General features: G+C 48.0%; 2 protein-coding genes across 6 annotated transcripts in view; one reads left to right on the top strand and one right to left on the bottom strand.

Moving 5' to 3' along the window:
- TTC13 (tetratricopeptide repeat domain 13) overlaps positions 1–3871 on the bottom strand; it is a 63268-nt gene extending 59397 nt beyond the window's left edge. For all 4 annotated transcript variants that reach the window (XM_053912554.1, XM_053912555.1, XM_053912556.1 and 1 more), the window contains exon 1: positions 3575–3871. In XM_053912554.1, coding sequence (XP_053768529.1) covers positions 3575–3842 — 268 coding nt within the window. In that variant the 5' untranslated portion in view covers positions 3843–3871. The remainder of the gene's footprint in view (positions 1–3574) is intronic.
- Positions 3872–4071: 200 nt separating this feature from the next.
- ARV1 (ARV1 homolog, fatty acid homeostasis modulator) lies at positions 4072–11948 on the top strand. Of its 2 annotated transcripts, none has more exons than XM_024561889.3 (6): positions 4072–4325; positions 5814–5933; positions 7898–8051; positions 9479–9658; positions 10424–10606; positions 10994–11948. In XM_024561889.3, exons 1-5 carry the CDS (start codon positions 4119–4121, stop codon positions 10564–10566), a joined length of 804 nt encoding a protein of 267 aa, XP_024417657.3. In that variant the 5' UTR covers positions 4072–4118; the 3' UTR covers positions 10567–10606; positions 10994–11948. The 2 variants fall into 2 exon arrangements, with proteins under 2 accessions (XP_024417657.3, XP_024417656.2); XM_024561888.4 differs by having other exon boundaries at positions 4073–4325; positions 9434–9658.
- The last annotated feature ends 6509 nt before the right edge of the window (positions 11949–18457 follow it).

Here is an 18457-nt window from a genome sequence, read left to right as displayed (position 1 = left end):
AATCTCACTCTCTCCAAGTCCCTGCCCATGTCACCTCGCCACCGGCCTTCCCTGGCCACCTCTCAAAGCAGCATCCCCACCCTTCTTTATTCTTCAGGGCACTTATCGCCGGGCCTGGGTGCGCTGCCTTCTCCCCAGCCTGGAGCACAGGCTGCACTGGAGGACCTCAGCCAGCTGTGCTGTGTCCCCGAGGCCTTAGAACACTGGGTGGCATCTAGTGGCACAGAGCAGCTTTTCGGTGACAGAACAGGTCCAGTCTACCTCCAGAGGTCAAAATATCAGGGTCAGTGAAGCAGACTTTCATACATGTAAGTGTGAAATTCTAGAAATTATTTAAGAATATATATAACCTTCAACGAACAAGGCGCAAGGGTGTAGCACTTCATCACTAAAGTTCGTAAGAAATGTTACTAATATGCAAACATTACTACGGAGATAAGGCACAGTCGGGAGGCCAGGTTCAAATCCTGGTTCTACTCCACCGCACAGCCTCCCCTAACTTCTCTTTGCCTCAGTTTCACCTTCGATAAAACGGGGATAAAAACATACCTACTTCAGAGTCGTGAGGATTAAATAAGAATGTACATGGTGTTTATAAGTTGAAAACTTCTGTTCATTATTTCTTCTCACAATTCCAAACTAATAACAGGGCAAAGGTAACAAGGAAAATTTATTTTTATTTGGAATAAATTTTTGTGTACATTACAGTGTTCTTTTATTTCTTTTAAGAGTAAAGTTATTTTTCACCATAGGAAAGCAGAGAGACAAACAGAAGTTTGTGGTTATACATGCTTCTCAAAAGCACCGTGTTAAAACGTGCCGGAGGACACCAAGCAGGAGGCCTGGGGAGCAGTCAGACCATGGCACAGGGACCATCCACACTTGCTGTCTCTGCAGCTAGACCTCCGTGGGGCTCAGCCCACGGACGTCCAGCTGCCCCCTGAGTCTGGGCTCCACTTGCTGGTGGTCTGCACAGCGTGGCCATGGCCAGTGTGCTATTCAGATGGGTGCCCACCAGCCGTTGTCTCTGGCCCCACAATCACTGGGGATCTGTCTTCAGACAAGACGTAGACAGCCCAGTAGAGCAGTGCTCAGGTTTCGACCCAGGCAGGCATCGACTCACCCCACTGAATCTGAAGCTGCAGGGAGGCTTCTGAAAGTGGCTGTGCTACCGTGTCTGCCCTCCGGATAGGGACCGGAGAGCAGAGGCGGGCTTGTGGGTGCATGAGCCAGCAAGTGCCGATGGCATGATCGGCTGTGAGGTCAGGTCTGTCTGATGCTTTAGAACTGAGCAGCTCTGGCTCCTGGCACTCACCTGGACCTTATGTCAATCACAGGTGGGTGGTTAGTAGTAAATCCTGAATTTGCTCCTACTTCTGTTCTTAGGACAGAGAAGGGCTAAGGACACCCCTAGGGCAGGTGTCAGGGGTCCAGGTTGTACCTGCTTGTCTTGGATAAGGAGGGAGAAATGAGACATTCCAGGAGTCTTCTCCAGTACACGTTCACACACCACAGCCAGTAAAGCCAAGGAAAACAGACAGAGGTTCAAGGAACACAAGCAGGTGACTCTAGGAACTATTTTCTGGGGCTGATGACAACAGGGGCAAAGCCACTTTAGCACCTGTCAGTGGCTACGGGACATTCATGTCAGCCAGAGAGGCTGTATGAAAGACTCATGCCACTCATTTGCAACAGCACATTTTAAATTCCAAGCTAAGAAAAGAGGTACTACATGGGAGAGATAAAAAGAAAACTGAGGCACTAAAATAAATTATGCTGAAAGCCCCACACTACAGTGTTCTTCCTCTGAAGCAGAGAACATTAGGTGACGGTCTCCATATGTGAGGGGACTGGAGAATGGGCAGGCTGCTTCCTCCCAAAGGCCAGTTTATAAAAACCGGCATCTATTTTCATCTGGGGAAAAAACCCATAATACAGGTCAGAGTTGGAACGACACTGGCATACTGGCATAAGCCTGATGCCACAGAATGAGATGGCCCACCTGGACCAATAATATCAATTGCTTTCATAATGTAAATCGATTTGTGCCTTCCACTGCCTAGCATCTGGGTCTCCTGCCGCCAGTGAGCATCACATGACCACAGGAGGGAAGGCGAAACGAAGACTTACCCCCTACATACCATTTGCCAGTAAATACTACGGATGTGCTTTCCTAGCTACAATCACTTAGCGTTTAGACAGAGTTTTATCTGGAGCCTAACCACCCGGCTTCTCCTTTCAGGGCTGTGGGACCTCAGCAAAGTGATGACTTCATTGGACCCAAATTTGATCTGAGACAAGGAGCTACCATTCAATGAGGTAGTTCCAGGGGTTCTGATAGGCTAAGAGCAGAGGCTAATCGACCTAAAGCTCTTAACGACAGCATGGGGCGCACAGCAAGCACTCAATCTGTGTTAGCTACTTCTCATTTTCCTCACAGAACTCTTGGGAAGAAAAGAGAAGCCTGTAATTAGGTAATAGTGTCTTCAATTTACAGAGGCGGCCCTTTTGCAAAGACAGGCAACTAACTGGTTCAGAGTAGCCATTCTTTTTCCACTACACAATGCTGGCCCTGCTACACAATAAGTCACGTACCTCTCCGTGAGTGAGACTTCCTCAAGGAAGTCAGACTGTGCTAAAAGGAAATCAGATAGAGTGCGCTAATCCTGACATCTCATCTCAACTAAAAAACACTATTCTCTTCCAGGCACATAATGCTAAAGAACACTGCTGTAGGGCCATAAAAGGAACTTCATAAAGGTGAGTTAGGTGGACCCAGGCCTTCTAAAAGCAAAGGAGTGGGTAAAAACACCCACTACAGAACTTCAAAACAGAAACGTACGCACGTATGTTGCCCCTGATACGTTTGTCATGACTTATTAAACAAGCCAACAGCGCCCAGCCTTCGTGAATGAGCTGGCCAGTTCCATTACGCACACAGCTCTGGCACTTACACCAGGCTCGAGGCCTGTGGAGCCCTTTTTACCTTCTGGGAAACACCTGACAGATCGCAGGTCAATCTTTAACAACCGGAAACAAGATATCAGCGAGCAGATCAAACGGGCTTGCTCCTTCGTTCCCTTCTTTCTTCCAGGGATGGAATTTTCAGAGGCTGTAGTTAATACAAGCCATCAGCCCGGGAAGCCAGGAAACCGGATTTCCAGGCTTAGCAGGGGCCAGGTATCCCTGCTCCGGGCGCATCCTCCTCCCTCCCTCAGTGCCTCCCTCGTTCCCACGGCAGCCGCGGGGGCTGGGTTGGAACGGCGCCCGCCCCAGCCACCTGCCATGTCCTCCACCACCCTTTCAACGATTGCTAGAACTCCAGGGAGGCCACCCTGGCCCCAAGAGCGTGCTGTCAGCTCTTTACTCACCGCCTTGGGCTATGGGAGGAGGGCGCGCAGCGGCGAGGGTGCGAGCGGCGGGGCACCTCGCAGAGCCGGCTCGCGCAGGAGCACACGCCGCGGCCGGGGTTGGGGGGCCCGGGCGGCCCGCACGTCGGCCCCGGGGCCCGCAGCCCCCACGGCCCCGCCACGACCCGGACGCCCGCCCGCCGCCGCCGCCACCGCCCACTCACCGCCGCACTCGGCCGAGTACTGGTCCCCCCAGTCCCCAGAATGCGGGCTGCAGCCGCCGCCCGTCGGGGCCTCCTGCTGCTGCCGGTGCTGCAGCTCCTGCTTGAGCAGAGACAGCGGCGTGTAGTGCTCGGTGGCCAGGGCGCCCAGGCGCGGCCCCGAGGGCAGGACCCCCAGCAGCAGCAGCACTAGGACGCGCCGAGCTGCGCCCGCGGCGGCCACAGCGCCGCCCCAACAGCAGCAGCAGCAACAGCAGCCGGCAGGTGCCATCTTTCCTTAAAGCGCATGTGCGACGGCCCCCGCCGCGCGCAGCGGCCTCCCAGACTTAACCGGCGGCTGACAGGTGGGCCGTGGAAAAGGGGCGGGGAGGGAACAAACAACATTGCCTCTTGGGAGTTGTAGTCCTGGCTGGCCCAGCCTCGGGGCTCTTTTCAGGTATTGGGACTACGAATTCCAGCAAGCACCGTGCGGCGCTGACTTTCCGGTCAGGCGTCTGACGTCTGCTCCCACACTGAATCGGAAGTTCTGGGCCTCAGTTGCGTAGAAATGGACACTGGTGGGCAGGGTGGGCTACGGCCCCGCAAGGGGAATCCGGAGGGGGTGACCGCGGGGAAGGGGAACACCGAAGAGGTGTCAACGAGTCCTGCTGCCGCTACCTCGTCCTCCTGTCCGTACAGGTGTATCGAATGCAACCAAGAGGCCAAGGAGTTGTACCGAGACTATAACCACGGCGTGCTGAAGATAACCATCTGCGTGAGTTGTCAGATGTGGGGTGTCCTTGGAAAGAAAATGGCGTGGCGAGATTTGGGGACCAATCTATCCCAGCTTTTTAGGATGATAAAAATCGAGTTTCAGGGTCTTCTAGTACAATCTTCAAATGGATGCTCGACACACCCGTCCTAGGTCTGTCAAACCTTCGCATGAACACGTGTAGTGATAGAGAACTCACTACCGTACACTACCTTTCTCCTGTGTTTGCTCGTGAGACCTAACCCGGTGAACGGAGCCACGCGCGGAGATGGATGTGGGTGTTGTGCAGAGAAATCGAAACATCGGATTGACATTTGGGTTCACACCAAAGCCATTTTATTTTTAGGTATTCTCCTCTTGGTGGACAAATGTTACCGTTCTTACACGCCGTAATCCATATTAAATTCTCATGAAATACTTTTTTTTTCAGGTTTCATCCCTTGTGGTTGTTAAATGTACAGTATTGTGTCCAACGCACTAACTATGCTAGACATTGGAATACAAAAGCCAAAAATAAGTAAAAATCCTGCTCTGAAGATGTTCATAGTCTATTTATAGGGAGTAACCTTATGTTTAAAAGTCACAAAATTGGAGGCATTAGCAAAGAACCTGTCCCATAACAGATAGTCAGTATGTTCTTGTCCCGTTTCTGATCTCCTGGTGGTTAGGGTGAAAAAAGCCCTGTAATATACAAGGGAGTGGACAAAGTGTGAATGTGGACCTATTGTCAGTTGGTATAATCACTCAGGCGCATGCACCTGCAATTTGTTCCTCTCACAAGTGGTTTCGTTTCTCCTGGCTTGGAAAAATGTCAGCCCGGGTTAAATGTATCCACAACACACACACATTTGATAGGAATTGCTGAGAGCCCCGGAAGCCTTGATTTGGATAACCTAGAACCAGGTTGCACAACCCAGCTCTGTACACAGAGCCCGGCATTCTCCAGTGTGTCTCCTGTAGCAGAGACATATTCTCAATGTTATTGGAGTAAAAAAAAGCTTCTCTTGCTGTCTGCCATCCCAGCATTGTTGGCCCTGTGCCTCATTCTTTGCCCACTTGTAGCTCACAGAAGCTCTGGGCCCAGGGTTACTTTTCTGAACCCTTTTCTCCAAATCATGTTTCAAGAACCACAAAGCCAGGGGCCTTCTGGCCAACAGGCAACAATTCATCAATAAAAGTACATTGTACTTTCAATTTGTAGGTCATAACAATTCCTACAAGTTAAAAGTACAATTTTTCTGGCATACTTTTCTGCTAAAATCAGTCTTAAATCCAATATCTTTTTAGCTTAATATGAGATTAAAAGATTCATACTTGTAGTCTAGAAGATTATATTCTGAAACCAAGTCTTGAATAGATGAACAGTTTGTATCTGAATGGAAGGTTAAGTAAATTACTCTATGTGTCCAGAAGAGACTGCTGTTTTGAAATCCTTTAAGATTTCAGAATGTATGAATTTGCTTGTTCTAATATTATTTTGCATTGTTTCAGAAATCCTGCCAGAAACCTGTGGACAAATATATTGAGTATGATCCTGTTATAATTTTGATTAATGCTGTTTTATGCAAAGCCCAGGCCTACAGGCATATTCTCTTCAACACTAAAATCAACGTAAGTTGTGATCATTTTTTTCTTTTCTAATTTTCCTTGATGATACTTTTGCATTTTAAAAGAATAATAATCATTTTGAACAGAATTAAAAAAACATTTCACTAAAAAAGAAATCCTAATGAGGGTGGGTTTTTATTTGACAGCATGTAGAAATTTCTAGAAATAAACTTTGATTTTTTTTTTTTAATTGCACTGTGTTTAGTGACTGTTTAAGAGTGTGGTCTTTGACAAACTGACAAACCATAATCTGAATTGCCTTTTCGTAGGTTACCTTTTGAAACAGACACCAATTATTTTTAACAATAAAGTTAAATATGTCCAGGTAGGGAGAGAATTACACCTGTAAGAAATAATCAAACATTAAAAGAAAAATGTTTTAAAATGTAACTTACTGCATTTTATACTCTACTCTTGAAGGAATGCATGAGGTGACTCACAAGATTGAAGTTAATCAGAGAAGTCCTAATTTATAAAGTTGGATTTATCAAAATATATATTCAGTGTATTGAATTGTGAAATCTTTAAAAGTTTGGGTTGGATAAAAAACCACAGATAAAATACAGGACACCCAATTAAATTTGAAAATCAGATAAACAACAAGTAATTTTTAGTATATCCCCAAATATTGCATGGAACATACATATTAAAAAAATGTTATCTGAAACTCACATTCCATTGGGTGTTCTGTATTTTTACTTGCTAAATCTGGCCGCACCCTAAGTTTGGGCAACCCTAACACAGACAATAACAGTGAAACGTGCATTCCTGTGCCCCTCCCCAAGTTAAGTAACCAGGGCAGTTTTTAAACTACTAGAGCATTGATTCTCGCACTTCCCTACACATCGGAATGACTGGAAGGGAGGGAGGGGACCATAGTTAATCCTTCCAAGTCAGAGCCTCAACCAAAACCAATGAAATCAGAGTCTTTGGGGATGGGATCCAGGCAGCCCTGTCCCGCCCAGCTCCCGGGCGGTGCCACAGTGCAGCCAGGAGAGCCAGTGTGCCAGCTGGAGCCCCTGTCCTGTGCTGCGTGGGTTTGCACGAACCACTTCCACTCTGTCGCAATAAAGGTCAGCCCAGAGAGAAACAGATGGGGGGAAAATCAATTCTTGTTGCCTAGTAGTTTCTGTTTTTGCTAAAATTCTACACCCTTCAGAATTTCCATCTGATTTGCACCTTTTACTTGCTGTCTTCCAATATCCAGCCTAGGGGTATTTTTACAAAATCCATCCTCAGGCTGACAGTTTCTTATGCAGTATCATGGAGTCTTCAGATTAAATCTTTTCTCTTTCGCTACTTCCCCCTACCCACAAGTCATATGAATTCCATGCTTGATTCTGTCTATAGGACAAGTACTGACTATTTAACGAAGGTTGAATTTCTATTTAAAGCTGTGGCTCTTCACTAGGGGTGCACATTGAAATCCCCCCTCCCTCCAGAACTGTTTCAGAGTGTGCATGTCTACATGTACTTCCAAAGACCCTGAGTCAGGATTGGGGCCCAGACATTAGTGTTTGAAAAAATCTCCACATGTGATTCTGATGAAGACATTGCTAATTAAGAACCACTGGCTTACAGACTGAATACAAGTACGCACTTAAATGGGCATTTCAGAATTTGAAAAACTACTAGATAGGACATTTTTCTTTTCTTTTTTTTTTAAGATTTTATTTATTTTTTAGAGAAGGGAAGGGAGGAAGAAAGGAAAACATCAATATGTGGTTGCCTCTTGTGCGCCCCCTACTGGGTATCTGGCCCGCAACCCAGGCATGTGTCCTGACTGGGAATTGAACCCGTGACCCTTTGATTTGCAAGCCGGCACTTAACCACTGAGCCACACCAGCCAGGGATACATAGGACATTTTTCAAAACCACAAATGCTGTACATACTGTGTAGCTATTGGTACTCAGTACAATTAATTCTTGTTTACCTAATTGAATGGCACTGTCTTTTTGACGACCAGATGCATGGAAAACTCTGCATATTTTGTTTGCTTTGTGAGGCATATCTGAGGTGGTGGCAGCTTCAAGATTCAAGCCAGAACACTGATCCTGACGACTTTATCAGATATGCTAAGGAGTGGGATTTCTACAGAATGTTTGCAATTGCTTCTCTAGGTAGGAACAAGCCCTGCTTTCTGTTCTTAGTCACCTGGCACTTGTTCTTGTGATCACAAGTGAGGCGCGTGGTAAAGGGAGCTAGTTGGTTTAGGACTTGAGACTTAATTTCCAGTCCTACCACTAACCTACTGAGTGAGTTTGCTCAAATTATCTGCTTTCTTGCTTTTTTACTACCACACCTGTGGTATGGAAATATCATCAGAGTACATGGTCTTTATCCATCAGATGGATATTATCAGTTTAAAGAGTTTCACGAAATATTTTGAGACATAATATTGTCGATAAAATCCTTAAATTTAAGTATAATTTTCCAGTTTGAAAATGACCTGGCCCCCTCGTTTTTAAAACAGACTGGTCATTGTCAGGCATTACCCAATGTCATGACTAATGCAGTGTAAGGAAAAGTTACAAGTTCAGGAATGGCTATGCTTCAGAGTTTAAATTTGTGACTCAGGTCAGAATTGTGTTGTATTAATTTCTGTGGCCGTTTTATTCCTTACTGGTTTCCACACCTCTCTGCCTCTAAAATTCTTTGATTAGGAAACATTGTCACCCAGTCCAATGTCATCCTTCTGGACCACGTGTCCTCTTTTTTCTCTATCTGCTGTCACTCCCTTGGTCCTCTCGCCCAGCCCCGAGGTTTTAAAATTCATCTATATGCTGAGAATTCCCAAATGTACACAGTACTACTAAAAATATCCTTAAACATATCATATTAGCCGAGAACTAGAACCTAATATAATTTTAAGCTTCATAGCAAAGCCTCGCAAAATTTCTAAAGATAAGCTGCTTTATGACCTCTGTATGAATACTTTCTGGAAGGATAAGGAATTGCACTCAAAGTTGGTTAAAATCACGAAGGGAAGTTTTCAGTGTAGGTGACAGAGCATTCAAAACCTTGTGGATAACAGGCACTCGATAAATAGTGGGAGAATAAACAAAGAAAAGGAAGGGAAGTCTTCCTGCGAAATTCCTAGGACGGGCCCATCTTTCAGATGTAAGACCCTCGACTCTCTGGTTGTTCTTCCTGTGGGGACGGAGCACTTACGATGGTCCAACAGAATCCTACTTCCAAGAAGGAACTTCAGAAAATTGATGATTACAGTCCAAATGGAGTTACCTTTTCATCAGTGGATGGCGAAATACTTCATGAAGGAATAGTTGAAATGGATTCCTGAAATTATACTAAGAAGGATTTGCTGCAAAAGGCAAAAAAAAAAAAAAAAGAGGAGGAAGGGAAAAGATTTGATCTCGATGAAGCGTTTCTTAATGAAGTCAGCTGATACGCTGCATCTTGGGTTGTGGTTTATTTGTTTTGATGGGGATATGGCATTTTTGTATAGGGACATTCTTATTTTTATTTCCCATTTCCTTCTTAGAACAAGCTGCCTTTTTAATTGGCATTTTTACTTTCCTGTGGATAGAACGATCTATCACAACCAAAAAGAAACCCGACTTTGTCTTGCTGCTGAAAGCCTTATTATTATCGAGCTACGGAAAGCTCTTGCTGATCCCAGCTGTCATCTGGGAGCATGAATACACACTGCTGTGCCTGAGGTTCATTAAAGTCTTCGTCCTCACCTCGAATTTTCAGGCAATCAGAGGTGCGTTTGTGTTTTATTCTGTCTTCTCGGCTCCCCGCGCCCATCAAGCTTATAGCCTTATTTCTCGATCACAGTTCTTATACAACCTGTTGGACACTGGAAACCTCTGTAGAATAATAACAGTGCCTAACGTTTCCGCGCTGCTTTGTGCAGAGCACATTTCGTGTTTGTTCAGTTTAACCACATGCTACCACGTAGTTTTCAATGTCTTCCTAGGCATCGTCTCTGTCCTGTGCAGGTAGCAGGACAGCCATTGTCACCTGCACTTTATCAACCATTGGTCCAAATTCACGTGGTGGGTGTCAGCAAGCCAGGGCGAGGGCTACTCCACCAGGGGGGAGAGAGGCCCCTTGTGGGTCTCGTTTTCCCACACCTTGTGAGAAGCGCTGTTTTAAATGATACTCTCTGCCGTGGTGCTGTTGTCTACTCAGGAGGACCAGGAGGACCAGGAGGACCAGTTTCTTCCTGCTACTCTCTTTATGACCTTAGAGCCCACACCTCATCTTTCCTTTTCATATTCATGGGAATCTGCCTTGATTGCAGGAGTGTCCGTGTTACACGCAGACGCTTTGGTTCTCTCCAGAGGTGTGCAGTGGGGAAGGTGGGAGGAGGTAGCAGCACAGATTAATAAGGACAAACAGAGATTTTCTAAAGACAGCTTTACAAAAGCAATCCCATTCCTACCACTTAATTTACACATCAATTAATAATGACAATGTCGCGGACGTAAGCTCTGAAGAACTTACCAGCCGCCTCCCCCCGCAGTGACACTGAACAGCACGCGCAAGCTCTCCCTCTGCGCCGTCCTGTGCGGCTTGCTGGCGGAGAGCGCCATGGTCTACTTCTTCAGGAGGATGGAGTGGGACCTCGGCAGTGACTGCGCCATCTATAAAGCGCAAGACTTCTGAAGAGGGACGGAAGCACCTGAGTGCGCGTGCGTTCAGACAGGTATCCTTCTCAAGTGAGACAGATGTCACTGTGGATAACTAGGGCCCTCACACAAGCATCCCCTGGCACTCGATGGCCTCTAGGACATTAGTACCTGTCCCATAGGGTCCTTCACTTTTGTCATCCTCAGTGACACCCACATCTATGTCTTTCCTGCACCTGGAGCCCGTTCTCACGCCCCCTCTAACACCTCCACCCCAACTCACTCCCACAGGGTCTCAGACCCCGGAGTCTATCCTGCTGACAGCTTCTTCTGCCCTTCCCAACCATCCGCTCCCTCCAGGCCAGTGTCCCTGCTTTGTGCTGCCATTTGACGTCTAGTCCTGTGACCCTAATTTCTACTTCTGACTTATACTCTCCTCTCTCTTGTCCACACCTGCAATGTAGAGGCGGTTGCCGAGCCCCTTGAAGTCCACCAGCTGCTTGCCCTTCTGTCAGACTCAAGACTTGTTAGAGCTGTTTGGTGAGTCTCGCCATCTGTTTCCTCCGTAAATCACGGTGTCACGGTGACTGTCGCTTGCTCAGGACATGCCTGCGTAGGCACAGACCCTCTGCTGGACCTCTGCCTCTTGGTCACCTCTGTTCTGTACCATCTGTGGCGTGACCAGCTGCCTTGGAAGAAGAGAAGACAGATACAACCAAGCTCCTCATGCCTGTTGAGTAAAATTTTGGATGTACTTCCTGAAAAAGAAGGCAATGCTCACGGCATTTGAAACCCAACCCTACGGCCCCTCGCCCCTGCGTACAGGAGACAGGCTGACCACATGTGAGTTCTCACAGACACACACAGAAGCTCACACAGATGCGAGGGGTGTGGAGTGCAAAAGTGAGGATGCGTACATCACAGATCACTTCAGGTAAGCGTTTAAATGAAGAGAGGAACACGCATTCACGCTTCACAGTAAAAATCTGTGTTTCAGCCCTGGTCCGGTAGCTCAGCTGGTCAGAGTATCGCCCTAATATGCCAAGGTTGAGGGTTCAAGCTCCCAGTCAGGGCACATATGAGAATCAACCAATGAAGGCATGAATAAGTGGAACAACAAATCAATATTTCTCTCTTTCTCTTTCCCTCCCCCATCCTCACTCTCTCTAAAAATTTAAAAAAAAAAATCTGTGTTTCATGCCTATGGCATTTTTATATCTTTTAATTGAAATGTTAAGTTACTGACTTTAAATGATATATTTTAAATAATATTTTGTATTCTTATAACAATAGAAACACTTTCAATAAAGTCAGAATAAACTGACATTAAAACTTTTTTTAAAATTTTCAATTCAGTGTCTTCCCCTGTAACTGTTACCTTTCAAATTGGCTGATCCAGAAATAAATAACTAAAAATAACTCAATTGTGTACTTTACAACGGTGAATTCTATCTCAACGAAGCTGTTTTTACATAAGTCACTATCACCTTCCCCCTTTTCTCTGGCCCTGGTTCACTCACTAGTTCTTTCACTCACTATTTACTTACTCATTAGACAGCAAGTACTGAGCACCTACTGCGTGTGTGTCAGACGCGGTGAGTACAGTGGAGAATAAGACGTGTGTTTAGAAATAGGAGCAGCTAACTGCAGCCCAGCGTGGTGAGTGCTGTACCAGATAAGCGTAGGGCCCTAGGGAAATACAGAGTCGGAGCACCCACGCCAGTATTCAAAGTGGAGAAGGGCTTCCAAGAGGCGGGGGAAAGGAAAGGAACTTTCCAGTGTCCCTGGTAGTGCGCGCAGAGCCCTAGAGGGCGGAGTGTCACGCGTGTGCGGAGAACTGAAAGTTGACGACACAACTGGGAAGTGTGGGCTGCGGGAGCTCTTGCAGTGATCCTGGGAATTCATGTAAAAGTCGGCCTGCGAAGGCCTCACGAGCGGTCGTTTGTCCCGAGGACAAAGTGAAAACAGAACCAGACCGATTGAGACGACATCCCAGAACAGCCACGGGATGTTGACCACCAGATGGAGCCTGTGCCTGATAAGGTGCAAGGGGGGGGGGGGGGGCTGATTCAAAGGCATTCAACCAAAAGGAAAAAGCCAATTAAAAAACAAGGAATCGGAAAAACGACATCAAATGTACTACATGGATCATAACTTTCAAATCTTTGATCTTTAACTCAGGTGAGTGAAGAGAAACACATCACCCATGTATAAATGCACACTCCATACATCCCCAGTCTTTCCCGATCACCAAAAAGATATTTGCTCGTCTTTTTTTTTTAATTGAATATTAGATACCCCTTTCCTTGGTGGCAGCGAGGCGTCTGTGAGCAGCAGTGAGCTCGTCTGGCCCGGCTCTGGTCTCCGACTCCATTCAGCGTGTTCTCTACTCCCTCACTCCTGGGAGTGAGAACAGGAAGGGTGAGAGCAGGGCGAAGGCAGAGGGGCTGCCTTCAAGTGGCCAGGAGGTCCGTGGAGAAAGTGGCCCGTTCTCCCACCGCCCGCCCGCCCGGGCAGCTCTGCTGGCGAGGCCCTGCGTTCTCAGTGCTGACGAAACACTTAAGTTACAAATGTCGAAAGGGTTGTACAGTGAAAACACACAGGGCCACCACCTACATTTTATAGTTCTTAAGTGTTGCCCTTTTTAAGCAAGTTTATGTTTCTGAGACCGCAGAGCTGCTCCGTTACACTGGGAAGTTATAAGGTAGGTAGTGGCGATGCTGATACTTTCAATGATGTCTGTTTTCCAAGCCACCTCTCTGCCCCCAAAGCGAGATGCGGTCTAAATGACAAGAAAAAAGGTGTTTCTATGAAAACCCACTTGAAGGTATAGCAGTTGAATCCCTCTTAGACGTCCCCACTTCTCCTGAAAGGCACACGCACTCAGCCACCAGTCAGTCACGCAGGGGCCCCCTGACAGCCCCCGCTGGCGCCTGTTGTGGGCAGAGCCCAGAGCCAGAAGGACTCAGCTCTGAGAGCACTGCATGGACATTAACAAGGCACAGGAGAAGAACAAGTGGTCTTTTGTCAGAAGACTTTCCGTCAGAGCCTTTGAAGCCCTTCGAGCTAAATTCGGAGGAAAACAGTGTATATGAGCCGAAAAAAGAATATTTTTAGATATTTAAAATAAGACCAAAAATGACTAAAATGTTTTAAAAGTATTTTAAAATCAGTCTTAAATGAAACTGAAAAGACACTGAAGCTTAGAATCAAGGGTCTTGCTTGAGGTCACAGGTGCATAGAGGGACAGAATTGGGACTAAAACCCTGGCCTCTGCTCCTGGTGTAATTGGGGAGGGAGGTCCTTGGGTCTATTTTCCCGTGTTAGGAAAAGGGATAACTTACTGTTCTTCAAATACAGTTAAGAATAAACAACAAGAGAGCTTTAAATAAATAGGGAACTTAAATGACTAAAACCAGGTTCAAATATTAGTCCTTTGTCTCCGAGGGCTCGAGCTGCAGAAGAACATGGGCGATGTGTTCCATTCTCCCCTCAGCGGGAAGCCGTGACCCTTCAGATCTGTGCTGTGTCTTTCTGATATTTAACCCAAGATCTAACCATGTCCTTTTGTTATAAAACTGGGGACACAGTCTGAAGGGAACTGTTCTTTAACCCAAGACTGAATTGAGCATGTTCTCTGGATCCTGATGAAGCCCCCAGAGGAGAAGCATCACAAAAGCAAGAACCTCCGTACCCAGAACAGGATTTGATTTATTTATTCCCATTGAACAAATATTTATATATACCATAACTTTGTGTCAGGCCCTATTTTAAGGGCTTTATCGTTATCAACTCATTTAATCCTGGAAGATTCCTGTCAACTACCATCGACTCTAAGAGCCATCGGGACCTGCATCCTGAGGACCGGATGCTGAAAGGGTCAGTGTATTGGGCCAGCAGATTGAATGACCACGCCCCTTCGTGGCACAGATACATAGCTAAGGGGGAAGAACGTCAAGGTGCCTAGAAATGTGTATTAGTTCCCCGTGGATGCCATAACAAAAGATCACACGCCTGGTGGATTAAAACAACAAATGTACTCTCTCCCAGTTCTGGAGGGCAGAAGTCCAGCCACTTTCCCTGGGCCAAAGACAAGGTGTCAGCAGAGCCACACGCCCCTCAGAGGTGCAAGTGGGATCTGTCCCAGGCCTCTTCCAGCTTCCGGTGGCGGCTGCCATCCCTTGGCTCACAGCCACATCAGTCTCTTGTCCACCCTCACAGCACCACATCCTGGACATCTGTGATGGCATTTGGGGCCCAGCTGGATAACCCAGGATACTCGGGTGATCCCGAGATTCCTAATATAATCACATCTGTAAAGGCCTTTTTTCAAAATAAGGTAACATTTACAAATTCCAGAAATTATATCTTTGCCCCAAATATCTTGGCGGGGTGTGGGGGGAGCATTTTTCAACCTACCCCAAAGTCACCTGGCTAACAGCAGCCCCTCCCCACACACACACACACTCAGCCTCCTGAATTTGACCAAGATGTGCCTGTGAAAAGTCACGGGTGGCAGACTCTGGGGCACTACAAAGAACTCTGAAAAGTCCCTTGCAATGCAGCCACCTGCTCTCAGGGCTGTCGGAGCTCATGCCGTGACGGGGTGTGAGTGACAGAGGTCCTGCGTCAGCTGGCAGCGGATCCCAGGTAACCCTTCACATTTCCTTATGACCTGTAAAGAATGCTGTTCTCACTCTGTTTTCCAGAAATCACCTTGCTGGGACACCGTGGGCAGGGAAACCCCAAAGCCAACACCTGCCCTAGAACTGGGCATTCCCCACCTATTTCTGGCCTTCATTTGACTTCCAGGTCAGAAAGCCTCATTTATATTCTGCAAGCCAATAGGACTCATCTCTCTCCCAGCAGGTGCTTCTTGGGCTGACTTTATACCTGGCTTCATCTTACCTGTCCTGCCCTTGTATTCCCTTTGTGCTGATTTCTAAACCCACTTTTAAAAAGGACTGCAACTTGCTGCGATGTGTGAACTTTTACAAAGCAGCCTTAAATAGTTTTTGGAACACAGATGATATGTAAGTCCCATCGACCCATTTAAAGGAAGCAACTGCACAAGCAGGCACGCTGGAGTGCCTCCTGCCCGGCGGGGCGTGCTTCCGCTTCCGTCAGCAGCAGGGGCCGTAAGGTCAACTTCCAGGTCTCCTGCTGGGCCTCCTCCAACTGAGGGCTCAGCGCAGTGGAAAGGCTGTGGGCTGCCTACCAAGCCAGTACAGGTTCGCGGTCAATGAGACAGTCTTTAGGCAGGGTCTGATAGAAACCCCTTGAAGGAAGTCGTGTGGGGCAGACGACTGCAGGCGCATTGAGAGGAGCTTGTCTTCCCTGGTATTTCTGCCAGAAAGGCCACTGGGGACCTGCCCACGGAGGTCCAGTGCCCCGTGGGGGTGCTGCTGCCCCGCGCTGGTGAGAAACAGTAACTGCAAGCTGAGCCTGGTGGGAAGCAGCCTCCTCGCCCCCAACCTCATCTCCATCCGATTCCTGAGGCACCTCTGCTTACAGTGCGTCCATCACCCACTGCCCTTCGACCTCAGATCCCTGCTCCTTTCCTACCGCGGGGCTGCACTTAGGCATCTCACAGGTGCTTCCTCGTCTCTAACCCCGATGATGTTCTAGAAACCACCTTAAATGGTCCCTTTCACCCCTCCTCCCCGAGCCCCACTCTGGCATCTTATCTCCCTGACCGGAGGAGAAAGAAAGGGGCTGAAGGGTGAGGTGCTCTCCCGGTAGCGTTCCAGAACAGAGCTGCTGCCTCGCAAGGGCACTGGGACCCATGCAAGGGAGCCCACTCAGGCTCCATGGTGACTGTGGCTTAACCACGTCTATTTCTTTCATCCTCACCAGACGGTATGTTTGATTTTAAAGAGAGGAAGAGAGAGAAACATTGATCAGTTGCCTCCCATACCCGCCCCGACTGCAGACGAAACCAGCGACCTTTGGGTGCACAGGACGACGCTCCAACCCACTGGGCCACCCGGCCAGGGCTGCCCATGTCTGTGTCTAACACAAGTGCCCCTCCCGCCAGAATCGGCCTTCCCAGTACCAGTGGTTTCTGTGTTCCTGGGGCCCCATTCCCACCCATCACTTACGTCTACTAAAGCTGCTCTGCCTTGGAGATAAAGCGGGCAGCAGGGACAGGGGTCCTTCTGCTTGAAGCTGGCCAAGGTAATTATCCTGTTGGCACTGCCCCGCCCTCTCCTGTCTCAGGCATCTGCCCCTCTAGGGCTGTAATTCTGCCTTACAGTTGCCTCATGCTTTACTTTCCCTAATGCTGCTCTGTTAGTGTATTTAGTAAAGGTTCACTCAGCATTCCATAGTCACTCACCTTGCTTGTGCTAGTCCCTCAGGAGGTCAGGAGAACAGATAGGAAACTGGGTATCCAGAGACCTGTCCTCAGCTGACCAGCAGCCAGAGACGTGAAGAGAAAGTCAAATCTTACCACATTTGGCGGAAACAGGCAAAAGGCGGGCCACTGCCACTTTCTCCAAAGCCCATACTAGGTGGTTCTGAGGCCCACACACTCCCTAGCATTTCCACCCAGGAAACTGTGATCTTGCAGGCAGGTGTCAGCTGTCCTTCAGGTGTAACTCTGATGTCATCTTCCGACATAAGCCCTACCGCCTCCATACAGAGTAGGCTCAGAGACAAATCTCTGAACCGGCAGCACAATCTTTCACGAGGACAAGAAGACTGGGCACGCTTGGGCTTTACCCTCAGTACCTTTTCTTTGGGCGAAAAGGTGAAACTCAATAGCCAACTCGCCGGAAGCGGTGTTGCTGGCCGCGTAGCCTCCGGTCTCCCTTACCCTCAGCAGATGTGTACAGTCAGGCTCTGACCTAAGTCGGGCCGGTGCACGTGGAGTCAGACCAAGACCCCATAGAAAAATACCACACGACGAACGATTCAATAATAGAGCCCTGTGCTGCAGAAATGACGTCACCCCAGCACCCTCCTGTGCCTTCAGTGCAGACAGAGCACGAACCGCACGGAGACTCCAGGTCTGCGGTCCGTCCTTCAGCCGCAACCTTAGGCAGACCACTTAACCTTCGTTTCATTACAGAAACGACAATGGTTTAGGAAAGCACGCAGCGCTACACACGAAGCCTCTGGCAACTTTGTTTCTGGCATTCCATCTGCCTCACGAAGACCTTCCCCTTCAAGCCAGCTCAGAGGTGGTCTCTGCCAGCACCCCCAAGGATTTGCTGTGTCTCCTTCGAGGCCCCAGTGGCCCATGGTCCCTCCCAGATCGCAATAGTGACCTCAGCCATTAGGGGTCACTGTCTGGGGACCACTGTTTGGGGAACTGTCCCATTTGCCTGTGCTCTTCATGTGACTCATCCTGTGTTCTCCGTGCCTGGCTCAAGGGGACGCAGAAAGGAGCAAAATAAATGTCATTTGAATGAATGACGTTGCCCTGGATTAGGAATGCAAGCAAGGAGTCGGGTTGGTTAGGTGACTACTGGAAAGCAAACGGAGTTTTTCTAAAACTACCCTGTATGTTGCCGGGCAGAGTAGAGAACGGTTTCTTCAGCCTTCACCAGCTAACGAGGGACACCTTGCTGTCTACCGCACCCTGCTGGCCACTGAGGGGCAACACAGCCCCATTCCGAACCTACAGGGAACGATTTCTGTCCAGTAGCAATGAGGGACACCAGATGAATTTGTTTTCTAGGCATCTGCGGGGCCTTTGCAAGGAGTGTGGATTAGAAAACATGTTATGCTCTGGTAAGCTTTCATATTCCTTGCCATGTGGTATTTACAACGGTACATCACATCTGGAGTAGCAGAAAGTTGGAGGTGATTTTTATAAAGGGTCCAGCAGAAGTGAACGCCCGCTTGAGTGTGGTTGGTAGGGTATGTGAATATCTCGCACGAGGTGGACAGCAACTTGAACCTTTCACCTGAAATGTCACACG

This window comes from Desmodus rotundus, chromosome 10, assembly GCF_022682495.2.
Source record: "Desmodus rotundus isolate HL8 chromosome 10, HLdesRot8A.1, whole genome shotgun sequence".
NCBI classification, from domain to species: Eukaryota; Metazoa; Chordata; class Mammalia; order Chiroptera; family Phyllostomidae; genus Desmodus; species Desmodus rotundus.
Note: the sequence above shows the minus strand (reverse complement) of the source record. Positions and strands in the feature narration are given on the sequence as shown.

Bases quoted from the DNA above. Each gene is read 5' to 3' on its own strand.
- ARV1 (XM_024561888.4), top strand. From the start codon at position 4,119: ATGGACACTGGTGGGCAGGGTGGGCTACGGCCCCGCAAGGGGAATCCG. The intron at 4,326-5,813 runs GTGAGTTGTCAG...GCATTGTTTCAG, and splicing joins TGCTGAAGATAACCATCTGC to AAATCCTGCCAGAAACCTGT. The intron at 5,934-7,897 runs GTAAGTTGTGAT...TTTGACGACCAG, and splicing joins TCTTCAACACTAAAATCAAC to ATGCATGGAAAACTCTGCAT.